This window comes from Rhinolophus sinicus, linkage group LG10, assembly GCF_036562045.2.
Source record: "Rhinolophus sinicus isolate RSC01 linkage group LG10, ASM3656204v1, whole genome shotgun sequence".
Lineage (NCBI taxonomy): Eukaryota > Metazoa > Chordata > Mammalia > Chiroptera > Rhinolophidae > Rhinolophus > Rhinolophus sinicus.
In genome coordinates, this window is record NC_133759.1 from 49,894,107 (window position 1) to 49,910,350 (window position 16,244).

General features: G+C 42.5%; 1 protein-coding gene across 15 annotated transcripts in view; it reads right to left on the reverse strand.

Annotated features, from left to right (window-relative positions):
- Nucleotides 1–2,036: 2,036 nt before the first annotated feature.
- Nucleotides 2,037–16,244, reverse strand: part of ERC2 (ELKS/RAB6-interacting/CAST family member 2) — a 918,423-nt gene continuing 904,215 nt past the window's right edge. For 13 of the 15 annotated variants that reach the window (XR_012489712.1, XM_074313131.1, XM_074313127.1 and 10 more), the window contains one exon: nucleotides 2,037–4,989. Coding sequence is in view for 12 of the 15 variants with exons in the window: in XM_074313131.1 (XP_074169232.1) it covers nucleotides 4,711–4,989 (279 nt within the window). In the remaining 3 variants the exon portion in view is untranslated. The remainder of the gene's footprint in view (nucleotides 4,990–16,244) is intronic. The other 2 variants (XM_074313138.1, XR_012489713.1) reach the window with 2 other exon arrangements.

Consider the following 16,244-nt stretch of genomic DNA (forward strand, 5'->3'; position numbering starts at 1 on the left):
ACACAGTAGCACTGCTGCGTGGGTCCAAGTGGGATCTGAACCCCAGCCTCTGACGTCTCCTCCCATCTGCCCTGGAGCCTGATGCATCCCGAAGCAGAGGTGCTTGCTGAGCACTGGGTTCCAAGCCTGGCTCCACCACGGACCATCTGGGGGGACCCGGGGTGAGGCACATAAGTTCCCTTGTCTGTAAATAAGGATAATAATAATAATACCTGCCTCACGGGATTACTGCGAGGATAAACGAATTCACGTAAGCATAGCACCTAGCACAACGCTGGTACCAAATGAATACTCTATAAACACACGCTGCTGGTGGTCATGTCTGTGGGCCCCCTTTCTCTCACTGTAAAATGTGGGTCACGACAGTACCCACTTCATGGGACTGTTGTCAGGAATAAACGAGGCGATGCACATTAGTCCTTAGTGCCATAGTTTGGCTCCTAGCAAACACTCAGCAGTTATTTTTTGTCTGTGTTTACTTATTACTAGTATGATGATTATTATGGATCAGCAATTCCAAAAATTAGAATGTCTCTCCAGTGTTTTTGTAACAACAATTCACAGATACTAGAAGTAGTCAAGGTAGATTTTTCAGGTCAAAACCTCAGATGTACTACAATTTAGTCTACGTGTCTTTATGGAGCTAAAGGTCTGGATTGACTTGCAGTCGCGTCCAGCAGTGTGTGGGCTGGTGCCTTTCTTACCAAAAGGACTGGTTTGTGGATAAAGCCGCTGAGGTTCCGTCTGGCCAGCTGGGTTTATATAATCAGGCCTGAATGTAAGACGGCTGCTTCAGGAAATTCTATGAGGTAAGAAATTCTTGTCCAACAAAAGTTCTTTTTCTACAAAAAAGCAACATAATGAAATGGGCAAACGACTTTACTAGTTGGCCCAAAATATGCCTGATTGTGAGAGAATTTCACACCTGGTGGCATTGAGTCCACAAAGTACAGAAACCAAATGACATGTTCCCTGTGTTGTCAGGGGCCAACGGAGGAGAGATTTTGTCCCATGCGCTCATCCCCGGAGGAGACTTCAGGGACACATTTGTTTTAGGAGCTCTGGAGACAGTCTTGGGTTGCAATGAACTTACCATGTATGTTTGGATCAGTCACTTCTGACTGGGCCTCAGTTTCCCCAACCATAAAATGAAGCTATTGGATTACATGACATCTAGCTTTGATTGGATTACATGTTCTAGTTCTGAGAGTCAATTACTCTTTGATTTCAATAATGGTAAGAATTGGTAACTCATTTCCTGCAACATAATTCAAACCTTTAAAGAAACCTGGAGGTGGTTCTCCACGGTGATCCACAGGTGGGTTGCGAAGGCTGGTGAGCCCTTTTGTGGATACTTTTCTGTATTTTTCTGGATGATTTTGTGTGTGTATCCAAGTAATGGCAGGGCTAGCTATTATTTCTGCATGTCCAACATTCTTGTCCCTCTCTTCTAGAATACAGCCCATTTTTCCCCCTTGGAAACTGCCCCTCGCACATCCAATGGGGCTGTCAGTCACTAGGCCTCACCCTCCCAACTCCTCTGTATGAAGTAATTGTATGCACGATCCAAGAAAGGACCAATAAGAGTCCCTTTAAGGTGCTGATAAGGATGCTGGGTAAGAAAGGGGCTCTCCCTAATATCCAAGAACCCTCAACGCTGTTGGGAGTCATCTTTGCCACCAAGTGGAGAGAACCTAGCAGAGACTGACATCAACGCCATGGAAAGAGCAGAGGAAATGGAGAAAAGGAGGAATGGAGAAAGGGATGGAGGGAGAGAGATAAAGAAAGGCAATAGGGAAAGAAGGAGGGAAGGAAGAAAGGCGATACTGCCAATGACTTAATTTCTTAATAGGATCTAACCACACATAAAAGGAAATTTATGCCTTGGCTATTCTGGAAAAGATAGCCCATAACCCCTCCCTCCCATTTCTTTCTTTTTTTCTTCAAGTTCAGATGTTCTTCACATGGGGATCCATGACCCAACAAAGATTAGAAACCACCACAATTGGAGCGTACGTATTAGAGGTGGAATGAACTCACTTCAGAAAGAAACAGAGTTTATTTGATGAATATAAATAAGGTGACCAGCACAAAGAACTTCTCATACACAGGATAACAAATTTATGAACTGTACATATGTTGTACATTGTACTTCTACTAGACACGAGGTTACAATGACTGGCTAATACATGCCCACTGGTAGTTTCTGAGGGTTCCTTAGTTTTATTTATGTGTTTCATATCGAAGTCCATAATCACATGGTCAATATCACAACCCACATGCCACTCACTTGAAGAAATATTACAAGAAGCACTATCAAACGAGGGTCTCTGGGAATTAGATACACTGACCCCTGGCAGCATTCAAACGCCACTCGACACAAAAACATCTCAGATAGAGCTTATGTCAACACATTTGAGGTCTCGTCATAAACACTGTTTAAAAAGTAAATTGAAACCCACTTTCAAATGAAAGTTAACACGCTGTTAACGTGCATACTGGATACACAAAAATCATTAAATACAAAATCGAGACTGTACATCGAAATCAAATCAGGTATAAAGTATAAGCCTGCTTTTGCACAAAGCAAGAACACCAACTTCTCCCAAATGTTAGCCTCAACTTCTTTTTTTTTCCCAACTTATGATTAGAGGGGAACCTGCTCAAGTTTGAGCGAAAGAAATATTGTCCCAACATCACAGTGTTTCTTGTAAACCCAGAGACTATTTTTAATATGTGAAAAGGGAATTTTACGTAACTCCCAAACATCAGAAAATATTACATGAAATGGGAAAAGGTATACTATGTTCAAATTTAATTTTTCAGGGACAAAATGATATGCCCCCATAAAGGTAAGGTCAATAATATTTTTAACCAACAAAAGCGGGGCAAAAAAATGATCCCCCAAACAATAGTTGTGACAAAATTGGCACATACTTAGAAATAGCTAACTATACACAGGTGGTTGATTTTTCTGTTTCGAGGACCCTATTTTCCCTAGTGGATTTCCTACTTCCTACTTCAAGTATTCAGTTGCAGAGTTCAGGTCAGGACTTGGCTGTCAGAGGCAGTGAGTGCTGCCCATTTAAGGACACCCAAACTGTTCACGGGGGTACCTTTGTGGCCTGGGTTTTCAGTGTGACATTGTGTCAAAATGTGCTAAATACGCTTGCAAAGAACTCTGCTCATTTTTCCAGTCAAGACCTAGATCCCTTTGATAATTAAAGGACAAACTTTTAAACACGAATGTATTTGGATGGTTTACGCAACACGTAAGCTTTACAGAGCTTGCTATACTTACGACAAGAACAAAGCCAGAAGCAAGAAACCTGCTTGGACTATTTTACCTTAATGCACCAAGGATGAACAGTGCAATTCATACACAGCTTCATCTTTCCCGAAAAAATAAGGTGTCTGTCTTTTAAATATCTCTATGGCTCGCGGGAGAGGTCCAGAGTTAATTGCACCAACATTTTAAAAAGCAACAATAATGACTGAATTCAATGCAAGACGTCAGGATCATCTGTTTAGAATCCTTTCCACAGCAGCAAAGAAAGACAACTATATTTATTAAGGCCACTCATGCTTAAATTCACTGTTTGTCCTTTAAAAATGCAGATTTTCATCTCCCACTTGCATACACGTGGAAGGGTTTCTTCCATTGACAAGAAAATGGATCAATACAAGAGTTGCACATGTTTGCCAGACTTGGTCATGAGTTTTATGACGATATAACACTTTATGATTATTTTTTTAATCTTCAGAGGAAGCAGTAGGAGTTTAATTCTCCTTAGTACCATGTCACTGTATGTACAAGACCTCAAAATTTGGTCTTTTCCCCTGGCATGTGCTTTAAATAAGGACTGTATCCACAAACATGTGTAGAGCTATATACAGATACACAGCTTTTGTGATTATTCCTCATTCATCAATGTTTTCATGTTTGATGCTAAAAATGCGTTGGAATCTATGTTGGAGACATTTTAAAAGAAAATTGAGAAATGACCTTTCATTTACATGTCTAAGCTTACACTGTTTGCACAGCATGTGGATCTTGAAATGTGAATGAGTCCCAGCATCTTCATGGAGACCTGTATGTATGGGAATGGTAAGAGCCCGAGGCCTGGTCACATCCCAGCCATGGGGATGCACGGAGCACATGGAACGGATATATGCCGGCGCCTCAGGCTTTTGCCACTCTCCAATACGAAAACAGGGCAGATAAAATTATGAACGATCAATTTAGATGTGCCATGCATTGTCAGAGACACACACCACGTTCTCATAAGGCGATTTCTTGGCAAGTATTAGTGGTTTAAAAAATTGATTTCATTTCCAACCTGGCCCAGAGGTAACTACTGGTTACACCATCAAAATGTGGTTCTTCAAAGAGCGGATTAAAGAAATAGAGGAGGGTAAAGGCTTGCCATTTTTGGTGTTTTGGTTTCTTTGTCAAACTCTCCATGCATCTTGGCCTACAAACACCGCCAACACCACTCACTCACAGAATTCATACTTTTTGATAATCTAATGCATTAGGAATGACCACTTAGACTGAACCAGCAGGAAAACTGGAGATGAAGCTTGTTGTCCAACAGAAGCTGAATCCACAGTTAAATCCCACGGAGTTCAAGTTGATCCAATGATGATGTTTAAGTAACATAAATAAAATGTTATCAAATAATGACATTCAGAAGAGATGATCAAATGTTAACTGCCCAAATCCTGACCAAAAAAAAAAAAAAAAATGGAGGATTTATCATTTTTCTCCTTTGCCACATTCTTCCTTTCCAACATTAAGAAATGACATGAGATGACGAAGGAAATACCAAGTCGAACTGAATCGTGCTCAGTAATGAAAGTGAGACTCCTCTTCGGTCCTGATGAGCATTCCAGGTGGCGATGGACAGTGACGTGAACCGTACTGCAATAGATTATCAGAATATTGCTGCAGAGCTGCCTTTTCCCTTTAGTCAGCCCTTCGGATAGCTGCAACGAGAAAGCACATAATTCAGCATTCCAGTAACTGGCAATGATATGGGAGACAATCCTCACAGATGGGCCTGGTCCCCACTTCGCACTCTTGTACCGACCCTCCACCACTTTCTCTGGTTGGGGTTGTGTGGGATTGGTGGTGGGGGTCGGGGGAGGGTGGGGAGTGAGTGAGGATGGGCTGGCAAGGAGGAGGACTCGTATAGGAAGGATAAAGTGAATAGAAATTTAAATGATGTCTTGCCAACACATCTGAGAAGAGGCCTCTTTCAAAATACGTCACATATAGGTATTAGATGTTTCCTGATATGCAAAAAGAAATTGAAAGGAAATATGCCAAAATGTTCCCGTAATTATTTGTATGTCATCAGATTATGTGTCAATTGTTTTCTCCACACTTTCCCACAATGAATATGGCTTCTAAGCTATTTTTTAACTTGACTTTATAGAGAATAGAGAGTTAAAGATGGTCGATACACCAGAAAACTTAACATTCACTTACAGGTCATGTAAGAGCAACAGTTTAAAAGAAAACTGGACCCAGCAATTCCACATTTCAGTAAGTACCCAGAAGAATGGAAAACAGGGACTCAAGTAGATACACCAATGTTCATAGAAGCACGTGTCCATCAACAGATGAATGGATAAACAAAAAGCGGTATATACACACCATGGAATACCATTCAGCCCTAAGAAGAAATGAAGTTTTGACATGTGCTACCTTGAAGATACGCAAAGTGAAATAGCCAGACACCAAAGAACAAATACTGCATGATTTCACTTACACGAAATATCTAGAATAGATAAGTCATAGATGCAGAAAATAGATTTGAGGTTTCCAGCGGCTCCAGGGGAGGGGAAATGGGGAGTTATGGCTGAATGGGTACCACAGAGTTTGTGTTTGGGATAGTGAAAAAAGAAACGGATAGTAGTGTTAGTTGTACAACCCTGCATATAGACTTATTGTCTCTGAATTGTACATTTTACATTGGTTACAATGGTAAATTTTATGTATATTTTACCACAATAAAAATGTATTTTAAAAAAGAATATTGATACCTCCTTAAATCGAGCAGAAAGAAACAAAGTTGACTTTCACCCCCACACCCAATGGCACGTGCATATGCTTAAATCTAAACATAAATGCAGCCGTCATGCATTTGCATATTTCATGCCCTGAGGCACAGGTATCCAGGGCACCTCGAGTGTTCTCACTGTCCTCATCAGAGGCCATGGGTGTGGAATACAACTGCAGCCTGGGAAGAAACAGTAAAATGGGCAAAAAGAGAGGAGCATCCCATATGGACCCTTCAGATGATGACTTTCCTCCCTGCTGAGGCTCTGCTTCATGGGCCTGCATCATTATCATTCACATATGGCCTTTGAATACTTCGGGAGTTTCCGGGCATATGGCAATAGCGCAGCTATCTGGGGAATATGGCAGGGAGGGGAAAGATCAAACACACACACACACACTCACACACGTGTGAGCCACTTTTTATATACAGCCCGAGCTGTCTGATTTGGTGGTTGATACACAGCATTTTTCAAGTCACACTGACTAATGAGCGCGCCAAAGATCCCAATGTCTGCCTGCACAGGTAGGAAGTTATTTCAAGCCATCGTTAAACAGTGCTAATGAAATATGTGGCTTGGATGAACTCTGCTAATTCATACTCTGAGGAGTTTGGTGTAACCCTTCTGGTTAAGAAACTTGAATTGGGGCAAAAAAAAAAAAAAAAATGACTTTTGCAGAGCCAGAAAGCTAGGGAGTTCCTACAGCAGATCATATTACTCATTCTGGCACATAAAATCTCTGCAAACTTTTTATGAAAATTGTAAGTCAGAGCACGCTTTCTGCTTCATGAGCTGTGCATAGCTCTAATTCTTTTGTGCATTAAGCATTTCTTAATCATCCTTTTAAAAGGCTGACCAATATATTAAAAGGGCACATGATTAAAAGGTATAGAGAAACCCAAAGTAGTACTAAAATGCACCAGTCATATTTTACAGACGGGAAAACGAGTGCAAAATAATTACAGTGAATGTCCGATGTCCTTGATGTTTTTCCAAGATAAAGTAGCAAAGAACAATCATTTATTCAGTTGAGAGAAAGATTTCCAGCTGGGTAACAGGTCACAAGGCAGAATACAGTGCCTTGCGTGTGCAGGGCACTGTTTGGGGGTAAGGTTTATTTGGTGGAAAAGAGAAGTCTCAGATAGTATTGCCACTCCTTCAATCAGACAATCCATTCACCAGGAGGCCTACATGGGTTTGAGAGAAAAAAACACCTCAAATGACACTGCCAACAGTGGGAAATGCCGATGATCCCTCACTGAGGGGCAAATATGCATCTGCTTTAAAAAAAATGCAAAAAGGAATCCTGGTTTCCAGCAATGAGGCAATCTGGGCAGCGACCCACTGTGAGCTAATGTCTAGCCAGTCCTCCTCACCTGGATGATCCCAGCAGGCCTCGCCTGTCCCCATGCAGCCTCTCTTCCAGCACCCAACTCTGCATTCTCATCAGTGCAGCCAACGGCGCTGTTTCAATAATGACATCTACTTTATCTTATATTCCATGTGGACACAAGTCTTCCTTTAAAATCCCATTGCCCTTGGGATGGAGGATGGACGCCTGACCATGCTGGTGAGGTCCCATCCAGCCTCTCTCTCTCTCTCTCCTGCTCCACGCTTCGTGTCCCACCTACGCTGAACTTGCTTCTGCAGTCCTAAAGCTTTCTTTTCTCCCATCTCACAAACTTGTCTTTCTGTCTGCCATGCATTCACACCAACCCTTGATCTGATCTGTTCCTAGTTATTCTTCACTGTCAGTTTAGATGTCACTTCTTCCCTGGAAGCCTTTTCTGACCCTCCTGAGTGTAGGATGTAGCACAGGAAGTCTCACACTTACTGCACTGTCCCCTTCGGATGACTTGCCTAGATTTTACTGTCCAATATGGTAGCCACTGGCCACATGTGCTACTCAGCACTTGAAATATGGCTAGTCCAAATTGAGATGTGCCATGAGTGTAAAACACACAACAGATTTTGAAGATTTAGTGTGAAATTCATTTTTTACACTGATTTTGAATTAATACAAATCAATATATTAAATTTTGGGTTTAGTATGAATATCATTTTTTCTATTGATTGCATGTTCGAGTGATATTTTGGATGTATTGAGTCATATTAAATCTATCATTACAATTGATCTCACCTTTCTTATTATTATTCTTAATGTGGCTACTAGAAAACTCAAAACTACAGATGTGGCTTGCATTATATTTCTATTGAACAACGCTGGTCTAGGCTATAGTCTCTGTAAGGGCAGGGGCAGGCCAGCTAGCATCCCCTGTGCCTCGCGCAGTTCATGGAACAGAACAAGTTGAGTCACTTATTCATTCCCCAGGTCTTAGAGAGCACGTAGTGTAAGCAGACTCCTAAAATCATACATGTCCTCCCCAAAGATTCCTGCTCTTATCCCTGGCACCTGGACTGTGAACATCTCTTACCAAGATTATTCTACCTTGCAGATGTAAATAAGGTTATTAAACACTTGAGTTCAAATTCATTGAAAGAGAGATGATCTCTCTTTTTAATTAGTGGACCTAATTTAATAACAGGAGCGCTTTAATAGCAGAGACTTTCCTGTTGCTGGTAGCAGAAAAGGAAGTCAGAGGAACTGAGTGGGATTTGCTGTGCTGAGATGGAGGGAGCCATGAGGCAAGGATCTGAGTACTGCAGGATTCAAGGTCAGCCCCCAGCTGACAGCCAGTGAGGAAACAGGGACCTCAGTCCTACAACCACAGGAACTGAATTCTGCCAACAATGGGAATAAGCTTGGTGCTTCCCAGAGCTTCCACGTTCAAGCCCAGCCTGGCTGACCCCTTGGCTTTGGCTTTATGAGACTCTGAAGAGAGAACCTAGTGGAGTCCAGTTGGTCTTCTGATCTGTAGAACTATGAGATCATCAGTGGATGTTGTTTTAAACCACAAGTTTGTGGTGATTTGTTATGTAGCAGTAGAAACCTAATATATAACAGCTCCTCTCTGTGTCAAGCAATGTGCTTGTTGCCAGGGATATAAGTGTAAAAATGACAGACAAAATTTATGCCCTCATGGAGGAAGACGGACAACAAATAGATACAAAAATAAATAAGATTTTTAAAATTTGTGACTTGAAGGAAATGGGGATGCTTAAGATTTATTAAGTCACTACATGACAATTATGATGTGGCTGTTTATCTTATTATATGGAAAGATGTCCACAGTTTTTCAATGAAAAAAAACAGATTACAATTCTACAGGTATAATTCAATCTCATTTTTGCATCAACACACACACAAACATAAACAAGTATATATACCAGGATATTGTTAATGATTATCCCTGGATGGTGCTTTTAAAGTTTCTTTAGAATTTTTTTTTGTTATCGTACTTTTTTGAATTTTTAAACCAAAGAACGTGTAACTGGTATCGCACAAGAGAAAGCTCTTTCCATCGTGAAAAATCTGGACTTGGTTCTTATGAAGGGAACCCCGCAGTTGGCGTGCAGGACTGGGGGTGCATGTAGGTGGTGGGGGGGGCGAGCTGAGTACAATAGTAAGGGTCCTCCCCAGGACAAGTGCCCCCAAGAGAGCAGGCTATAAACGTGTGGTGTCTCACAAATATTCCTTCAGACTGTTTTTCTTTGGAATAAAGACACCTGCCCGATTACGGCTTTCTTCTCCTGCCCTTTCAGTAGTGATTTGCAGAAACAGGCTGGGAGAAAGGGGTCTTTGGTAAACACAGAGGGGTTAAAGGGGAAACTGTTTAATAACAGTAGTAAAACGCAGGCTATTTTTGACATCTGGGTTCATGTCCATTACACTCCATGTGCTTTGCAAATGTGTGCAGTGTGCCCCCAGGTACAAAAACAGACACCCATTCACCACGGCATTGGTTGCCCCTGACATTGCACATGGTGCCCACATAAAAGCGAGCCCCTGATAGGCTAATTAACAAGGGTCTGAGGAGAAGAGCTGCTCATTCTGGGAGCAGTGGGCATCCTGAAAACAACTCCACAAGTGACTCTGCTCACAGGAAAACCCAATAGAGTCGTTTCTAAAAAAAAAAAAAAAAATCCATAACTACATCTGTGTTATTACTTAACATCTTTTAAAATGGGCGGAATGGGTTTCCCGTTTTCCTCATGAAGATTTATTTATTATTGTTGTGATCAAAGTGGCAACAAATTATGTTAAATCATTTAATTTTCTTGATAGGAGCAACCACCTTGAAACCATAATTCAAAAATATGAGTGGAGAGCAACATTTTACCTTGCGAGTGGCCTCCTACAGCTCCACAGGGCAATAAAATGTAACACTTCAGAGCCCAAAAGGCTGGGGGTGAGGTGGGTGGGGGCGGGCCTAGCAAGCCCTCTGCTCAGAATTGCAAACTGCTGTTAGGGACAACACAGCTTGCTTGGGGGTGGAGGGAGCTTTGGGGCTGGGGGGTGGGGGGGTAACTGAGAGACTCCAGACTTCATCTTTGGTTTCTGTCTGCTGGTGCAACTACCCCCGGTATTTTAAACTAAGGACATCAGATGGATTCAGATGTGTACATAAAAATGGCAGCATGCACTGCTATGTGTCCTCAGGATTTATTCTTGCCAATATTACTGTGGTCAGAATTATTCATTGCTAACATTTAGTGCATGCTCTCTTCTACGGTGCTCTGTGCTTTTGTGTGAATTATCTCAAATAAGCTTGCCAGGGCCATGCCAGTGACTGGGTTGCTAGTCCTTTAGAGGACAACACTGAAGCTTAAGGGAACTGAATGCTGTGGGTCAACTTTCCACCTTCTTAGGGCCTGACAGGAACTCACATCTTCTCGACTCCAGAGCCCATTCTCTCTACCATGAGGCCAGGATTCTCTAAACCTTGATCTTTTGTGTTCTACCGTCCCAATATTATAATCTCTCCATAACACCCGTCACATTTAATTAATATTTTTCTTTAAAAAAATATTTTTCTAAAAACTGAAATTTCCTTTTTAAGAAAGACTTATTTAATATCATCATGGTACCAATATTTGTCTAATTAATAACATTAAAAGAATCGCATAGCTATTAAAATGAAAGTGCTGTGCGCCGTCTTCTCATGGACGTGTGGTGCCCTGTGTGCCCCTAGCCCCACCGTGGAGATCATGCCCACTGCTCAGTGGCAGCCTTCTCCAGCAGGCAGCACCTGGTACGTGTTGGCTGGGCTTACACATATCCCATACTCAGGCCACCAGCCATCCCCAGGGCCACCTCAGTCGCCATGTTAGGTCCTGCTACTGTGGGCCTGGCTTTTATCTTCTCGAGGGCAGAGGGCAGCAGAAGTGAAAATCAGAAGCCTGCCATTCAACATCCGCGTTAGGTTCTCTATACAACTTTTAAAACATTGGTTGAGTAGAAAAGTGCTGTTTAGTTGTAATTTTTTTCTGAAAATAATACCTCCCTCAACCTGAGAGTCTGCCCGTAAGCCAAAGGCCTTTGTCACTCTACTCCAGGATTTCTCAGTCCTGGCACTGTGGACACTTGGGGCTGGATGATTCTTCATTGTGGGGGCTGCCTTGTGGATGACAGTGTGCTTACGGCATCCTTGGTCTCTGCCCATTAGATGCCAGGAGCAGCAACCCGTCTCCCAATCATGACAATAAAAAAATGTCTCCAGATATTGCCAAATATCGCCTGGGGCACAAAATCACACTCAGTTGACAACCATTGGTCTAATCTATTGTTTTTGTATTTAATTGTTTGACTGTGTTGTTTTAAATATGATTATATTTTGATAAGATATGTATATGCATACATGTATCTACCAACCTATAAAAGATATAAATAATTTGTGGAAAGAAAGATCAATTACTCAGCTGCCATCATATTATTTCGAACATAGTTGAACAGATTTAAATGTCCTGTGGAAATAGGTACAACCTAAGTAATAAAAAAAATAATAAAAATGTACAATTTATCTGACATAAAATAGAAATGCTACAATCCTGAGATAGCAAGACACCTAAGACACTTGCTGAACTGAGTGAAAAGGTAAAATCTAGTTTAAATTTATAGCATTCCTTCAGTGTCCCTCTAGGAGTTTGGCGTTTTGCCAGGGTTCCTTGTTAAAAATTTGTTAAACGTGTTTGGCATTAATGCAAACACAAAGTGGTCATTTGTTACAAATTCTATTGGAATGCATTCATTTAAGGCAATGAAGTAGTTACTAGAAAAGAAAAAAAAAATGTTCATTAAGTACATTTTAAAAATACAATGATGTATGCAGTGTGTAACTGTGGCGCCCTGGTGGCTATATAAATCGCTGACAGAATAACCACACATCGTGTTTAGTTTGAAATTGGAATCTTTTAAACATAACTGATAGAACAAAAACTGGTTTTGTTTGTTGTCAAAACCGATGTTAGTCTTTCTTTTCTGAACTAGTTAAAATAACCAAAAGTTTGGCATACAATTTCTAACATCTCAAATCAGTGACACATATAGGTTAAAATAATGCTTTGAGAATCTTTGGGGGTGCTGTGAACGATATGGGAGACAGGGCTGATTCAGCAACCAGATTATCCGGAAGTGGGAGTCATCCTGGAGAACCCCCCTTGGGGAGGACCCATACCGCTATGCCCTCACCTGCTGTCTCAGGTTATTAGGTTACCTGCGGAGGGAAAACCATCTGCTTTCATCTTGGAGACAATGGAACCCTAGGAGCAAATACCCTAAGCCTGTGTATAGAACCTCCACCTTCCTGTCCCACCCTGAGCTGTTCATACAAAGGAATTATTGCTGAGTAATAGTGACTCCTTAGTTCTGACCAAGCGGTTTTGAAGCTTAGCTTTGGGAGAAAGGGTCTCTTTGACAGTCTGTGACATTCGGCCCCGCAACATAGCGTGCTATGGATGTTTACCGTGGACTCTGTCATCTCAGGGCCTCTAAATGCTTGCTAAAAGCCGATCCTCAAGGTAAAGAGAAAACTAACACTTCACAAGAATATTCAGAAATTATTCCCAGCTTTCTTTCTCCCCCAGCCATTCAGACATACGTATTGCCCTGAAAGTGTCCGTAGACACCACTCCCAGTGGCCTGAGAGTCACGAGCCCAAATCTCCATGGTTCCCAGCCCTCTCTTGAGGTGGGCTTTTTTTGCCATCTGAGTTTGGTTTTGTCTAGGCTGCCCTTGATGTTGATGAACCCAGGGTCTCTGGGTCCCAAACTCTTGAAACATTGTCTTAGTTCAAGGGTAAACTTAGACAAAACCTAGCACCCTGCACGTGGCCTGGAAAAGTTCGCCTTCCCCTTCCCAAATGTCAAAGCAAGAAGTCCAAGAACACGGAGAAGATACTTATCTCCCGAAGCAACGTGATACGGAAGTTAAGAAACACAGCCGATATTACAGACTACACCTTGGTTTTAGACCATTCGGTGCGGCGGGCCGTCTTTTAGAAAAGGAACACACAAATCATTGACTGTTCCAAACTTGACAAAAGTCTAGGGCCACGTGAACACATCAGATCCCTTTCTGGGGTCTTGGAAAAGTCAGTGTACTTCAGTGGCCTGAAGTGTAAGTCCCATTAGCTTCATGACAAATCCCGTCTGCCTGCAATCAAAGCTGATTTTGGAGAGAGCATTTTCAAATTCAAATGAGAATAAAGGAATACATTATTTTCAATTCCCCGGTACCGGAAAGAATTCACTGTTAGGATGAGCTTGCCATAGCATACCAGAGAAGCAGAGACCTCTCTCAAGTCTGGGTGCTAAGAAGGCTATCCTGTGTAAGAATGAGATGTTCCTCTTAGAAAAATGAGCTGGCCAGGCATTTTGGAGAATTTGAAACGCGAAGGGAACAATTTGATATCTCAAATTGTTTGCTGACCAGAAGTGGCTCGGATGACAAGTGTTTACAACAGGATCTTCTTAGAGCCAATAATGGCAATTAGTCCCCAGGATTCCAAGGCGCCCTTCCCAACCTCGCTGAGGTGGAATGCCATTTACTCTTGGACCAGGGACTAATTAGGGGTCTCTTTTGAAGATCAAGGTTTTGCGATCCCTGCTTCTTAATAACATGGTTTGCCTGTTGGCCACCTGGGTCCAGGCGAGACCTCCCCTTCCCCCTCCCCAAACAGCAGGCACTGCCTAAGGCCAGGAGCAAGTGTGGGCAGGAAGCACACATCCAGGCTGCTGAGCAATTTAACCTCTTCACCACCGAGGTCCCGCAACCCAGCATTTGACTTGGCTGTCCGGAAATGGAGACAGCTGAGCTGGTTTCTCAGGCAAGGCTGAAGGCCTGGGTGTAATGCTGAGAAACCACCATCAAGGAGCAAATGCTGTGCAGTGTACTTTCTTGCACGGGAAGAGAGGCAGGAAGACTCCACTTTTCCAGATGAGTGGTGAATCAAGAGACTCTTTACATTGGCTTCAGGTTGGGCCATTTACAGAACGAATTTTAGAAGTGACTAAAGAAGGCTAGAGACACAGGGGCAGGACAGCCCAGTGAACCTTCTGGATCCCTAATCTAACCTGCCATCAGACCCCAGGGGCTGAGGTGCCTGCATCTGTGGATCTCTTGTCAGGCGCTCCATGGCTTTGCCGTATGAAGCTGGGCTGGCTGCTGTGCTTTCTAAGACATGGTGGGGGAGAGGCCAAACAGCAGGAAAAGTAAGCTGCAAAGAATTAAACTTGTAACAACTTGGGCAAACTACAAACAGCCAGCGAGGTTGGTCCTTTGGCTGTTGACACACTCTGGCCTGGGTTGGCTGTGGTCACTAAACCCATTAGTGTTCCAATGTGGCAACAGCTAATTCAGCAAGTTCAATGTGTTTTTGTTTAATTTCTAAATGCTGGGTGCACGCTGGCAATGATGGCCACTGAAGGCAGGCAACCCCACTGCCATAAACACAGCCATCATTGTCAGCGATCTGAAAATCATTTTAAAAACGATTTATTTTTGGCAGATAGGGGCTGAAGGGAGTTTTGCATTTGATTAACTGTACTTTAATTTCAACTTGCTTAAAACTTTTTTTGTGTTTTCTAGGCAACCACTAAATCAGAGTTTTCTGCAACAAAAGGAACTAGCCTTCTTAGGGGAGGAGGAAACTCCTTTGGTAGATGGAAAGGGAAAAGGAAAATGGATAAACACAGGCAGCAATGAGCTGAGTGAAGTCAGGCTTTTTAGAGGTAGTCAGTGTTTCTGAGCCCTAAGAGCCCCAATTCACACCCACCTGCAAATAAAGGAATAAGAAAAAAGCTACCTCAGTTTGGTCTGTAAAGTTGGAAGTGAAGTGGGTTTTTAAATAAGACACGAAGGTAAATTCAGTTTGGAATTTAAACTGCCTTCAAGCTATATTTTTGAAAAGTATGAGAATCAATCCTTCTTTCCTTCCTCCCTCCCTCCCTCTTTCATTTCCTCCCTCCTTCACTCTCCTTCTCCTTCCTCCTCCCTCTATCTCTCCTTCCCTCCCTCCCTCTCTTCCTTCCTTCCTCCCGTCCTTCCTTCCCTTCCTCCCTCCCTTCCTGTTTCCTTCCTTCCTTCCTTCCTTCCTCCCTCTCTCCCTCTTCTCCCTCCCACAATTTTAAAGCATTGACCAGGAACCACACTAAGTACTGGGGACATGGGGTTGAATGACACAGACACTACTAGCTCTCACTTCATGGAATACACATCTAGTGAACATGTCAGACATTACATTCAACAAATAATTCAACTTCATATGTGATTAATGAATTAAAATCGTGATTTAAGTACCAACGAGAGAAATGACCCATCAACACACATCAAGCACAGACACTTGCATGTTATGGCATCCAGTCCGTACACCCTGAAGAGGTTGCTATTATTAACCCATTATATTGCTCCAGAAACAGGCACAGAGAGGTTACACACTCAAGTCACACAGCTAGTATGTGGTGGGGCCATGGTGTGACCCCTGCACACCGAGATGTCAAATCTCCAGCTTATAGGAGCACAACACGACTCTGCCTTGGTCTCACAGGAGGGTTGGAAAGACTTTCCTAGGAGGTAACATCTCCAATGGTGCACACGTACCAACTGGAAGAGATTCACTCCTCCTCCTCCATCTTCTTCTTTTGCACAGTGCTAATGAAAAGTAAGTCTGTGGATTTCTCTGCATTCCTAGAGTTTTGTCCAGACTCTCTCCTTTCAAATGGATTTTTAGTCTGTGCTTTTTGTCTTTCATCATGAGCTCACCTATAGCCTCCTTCAA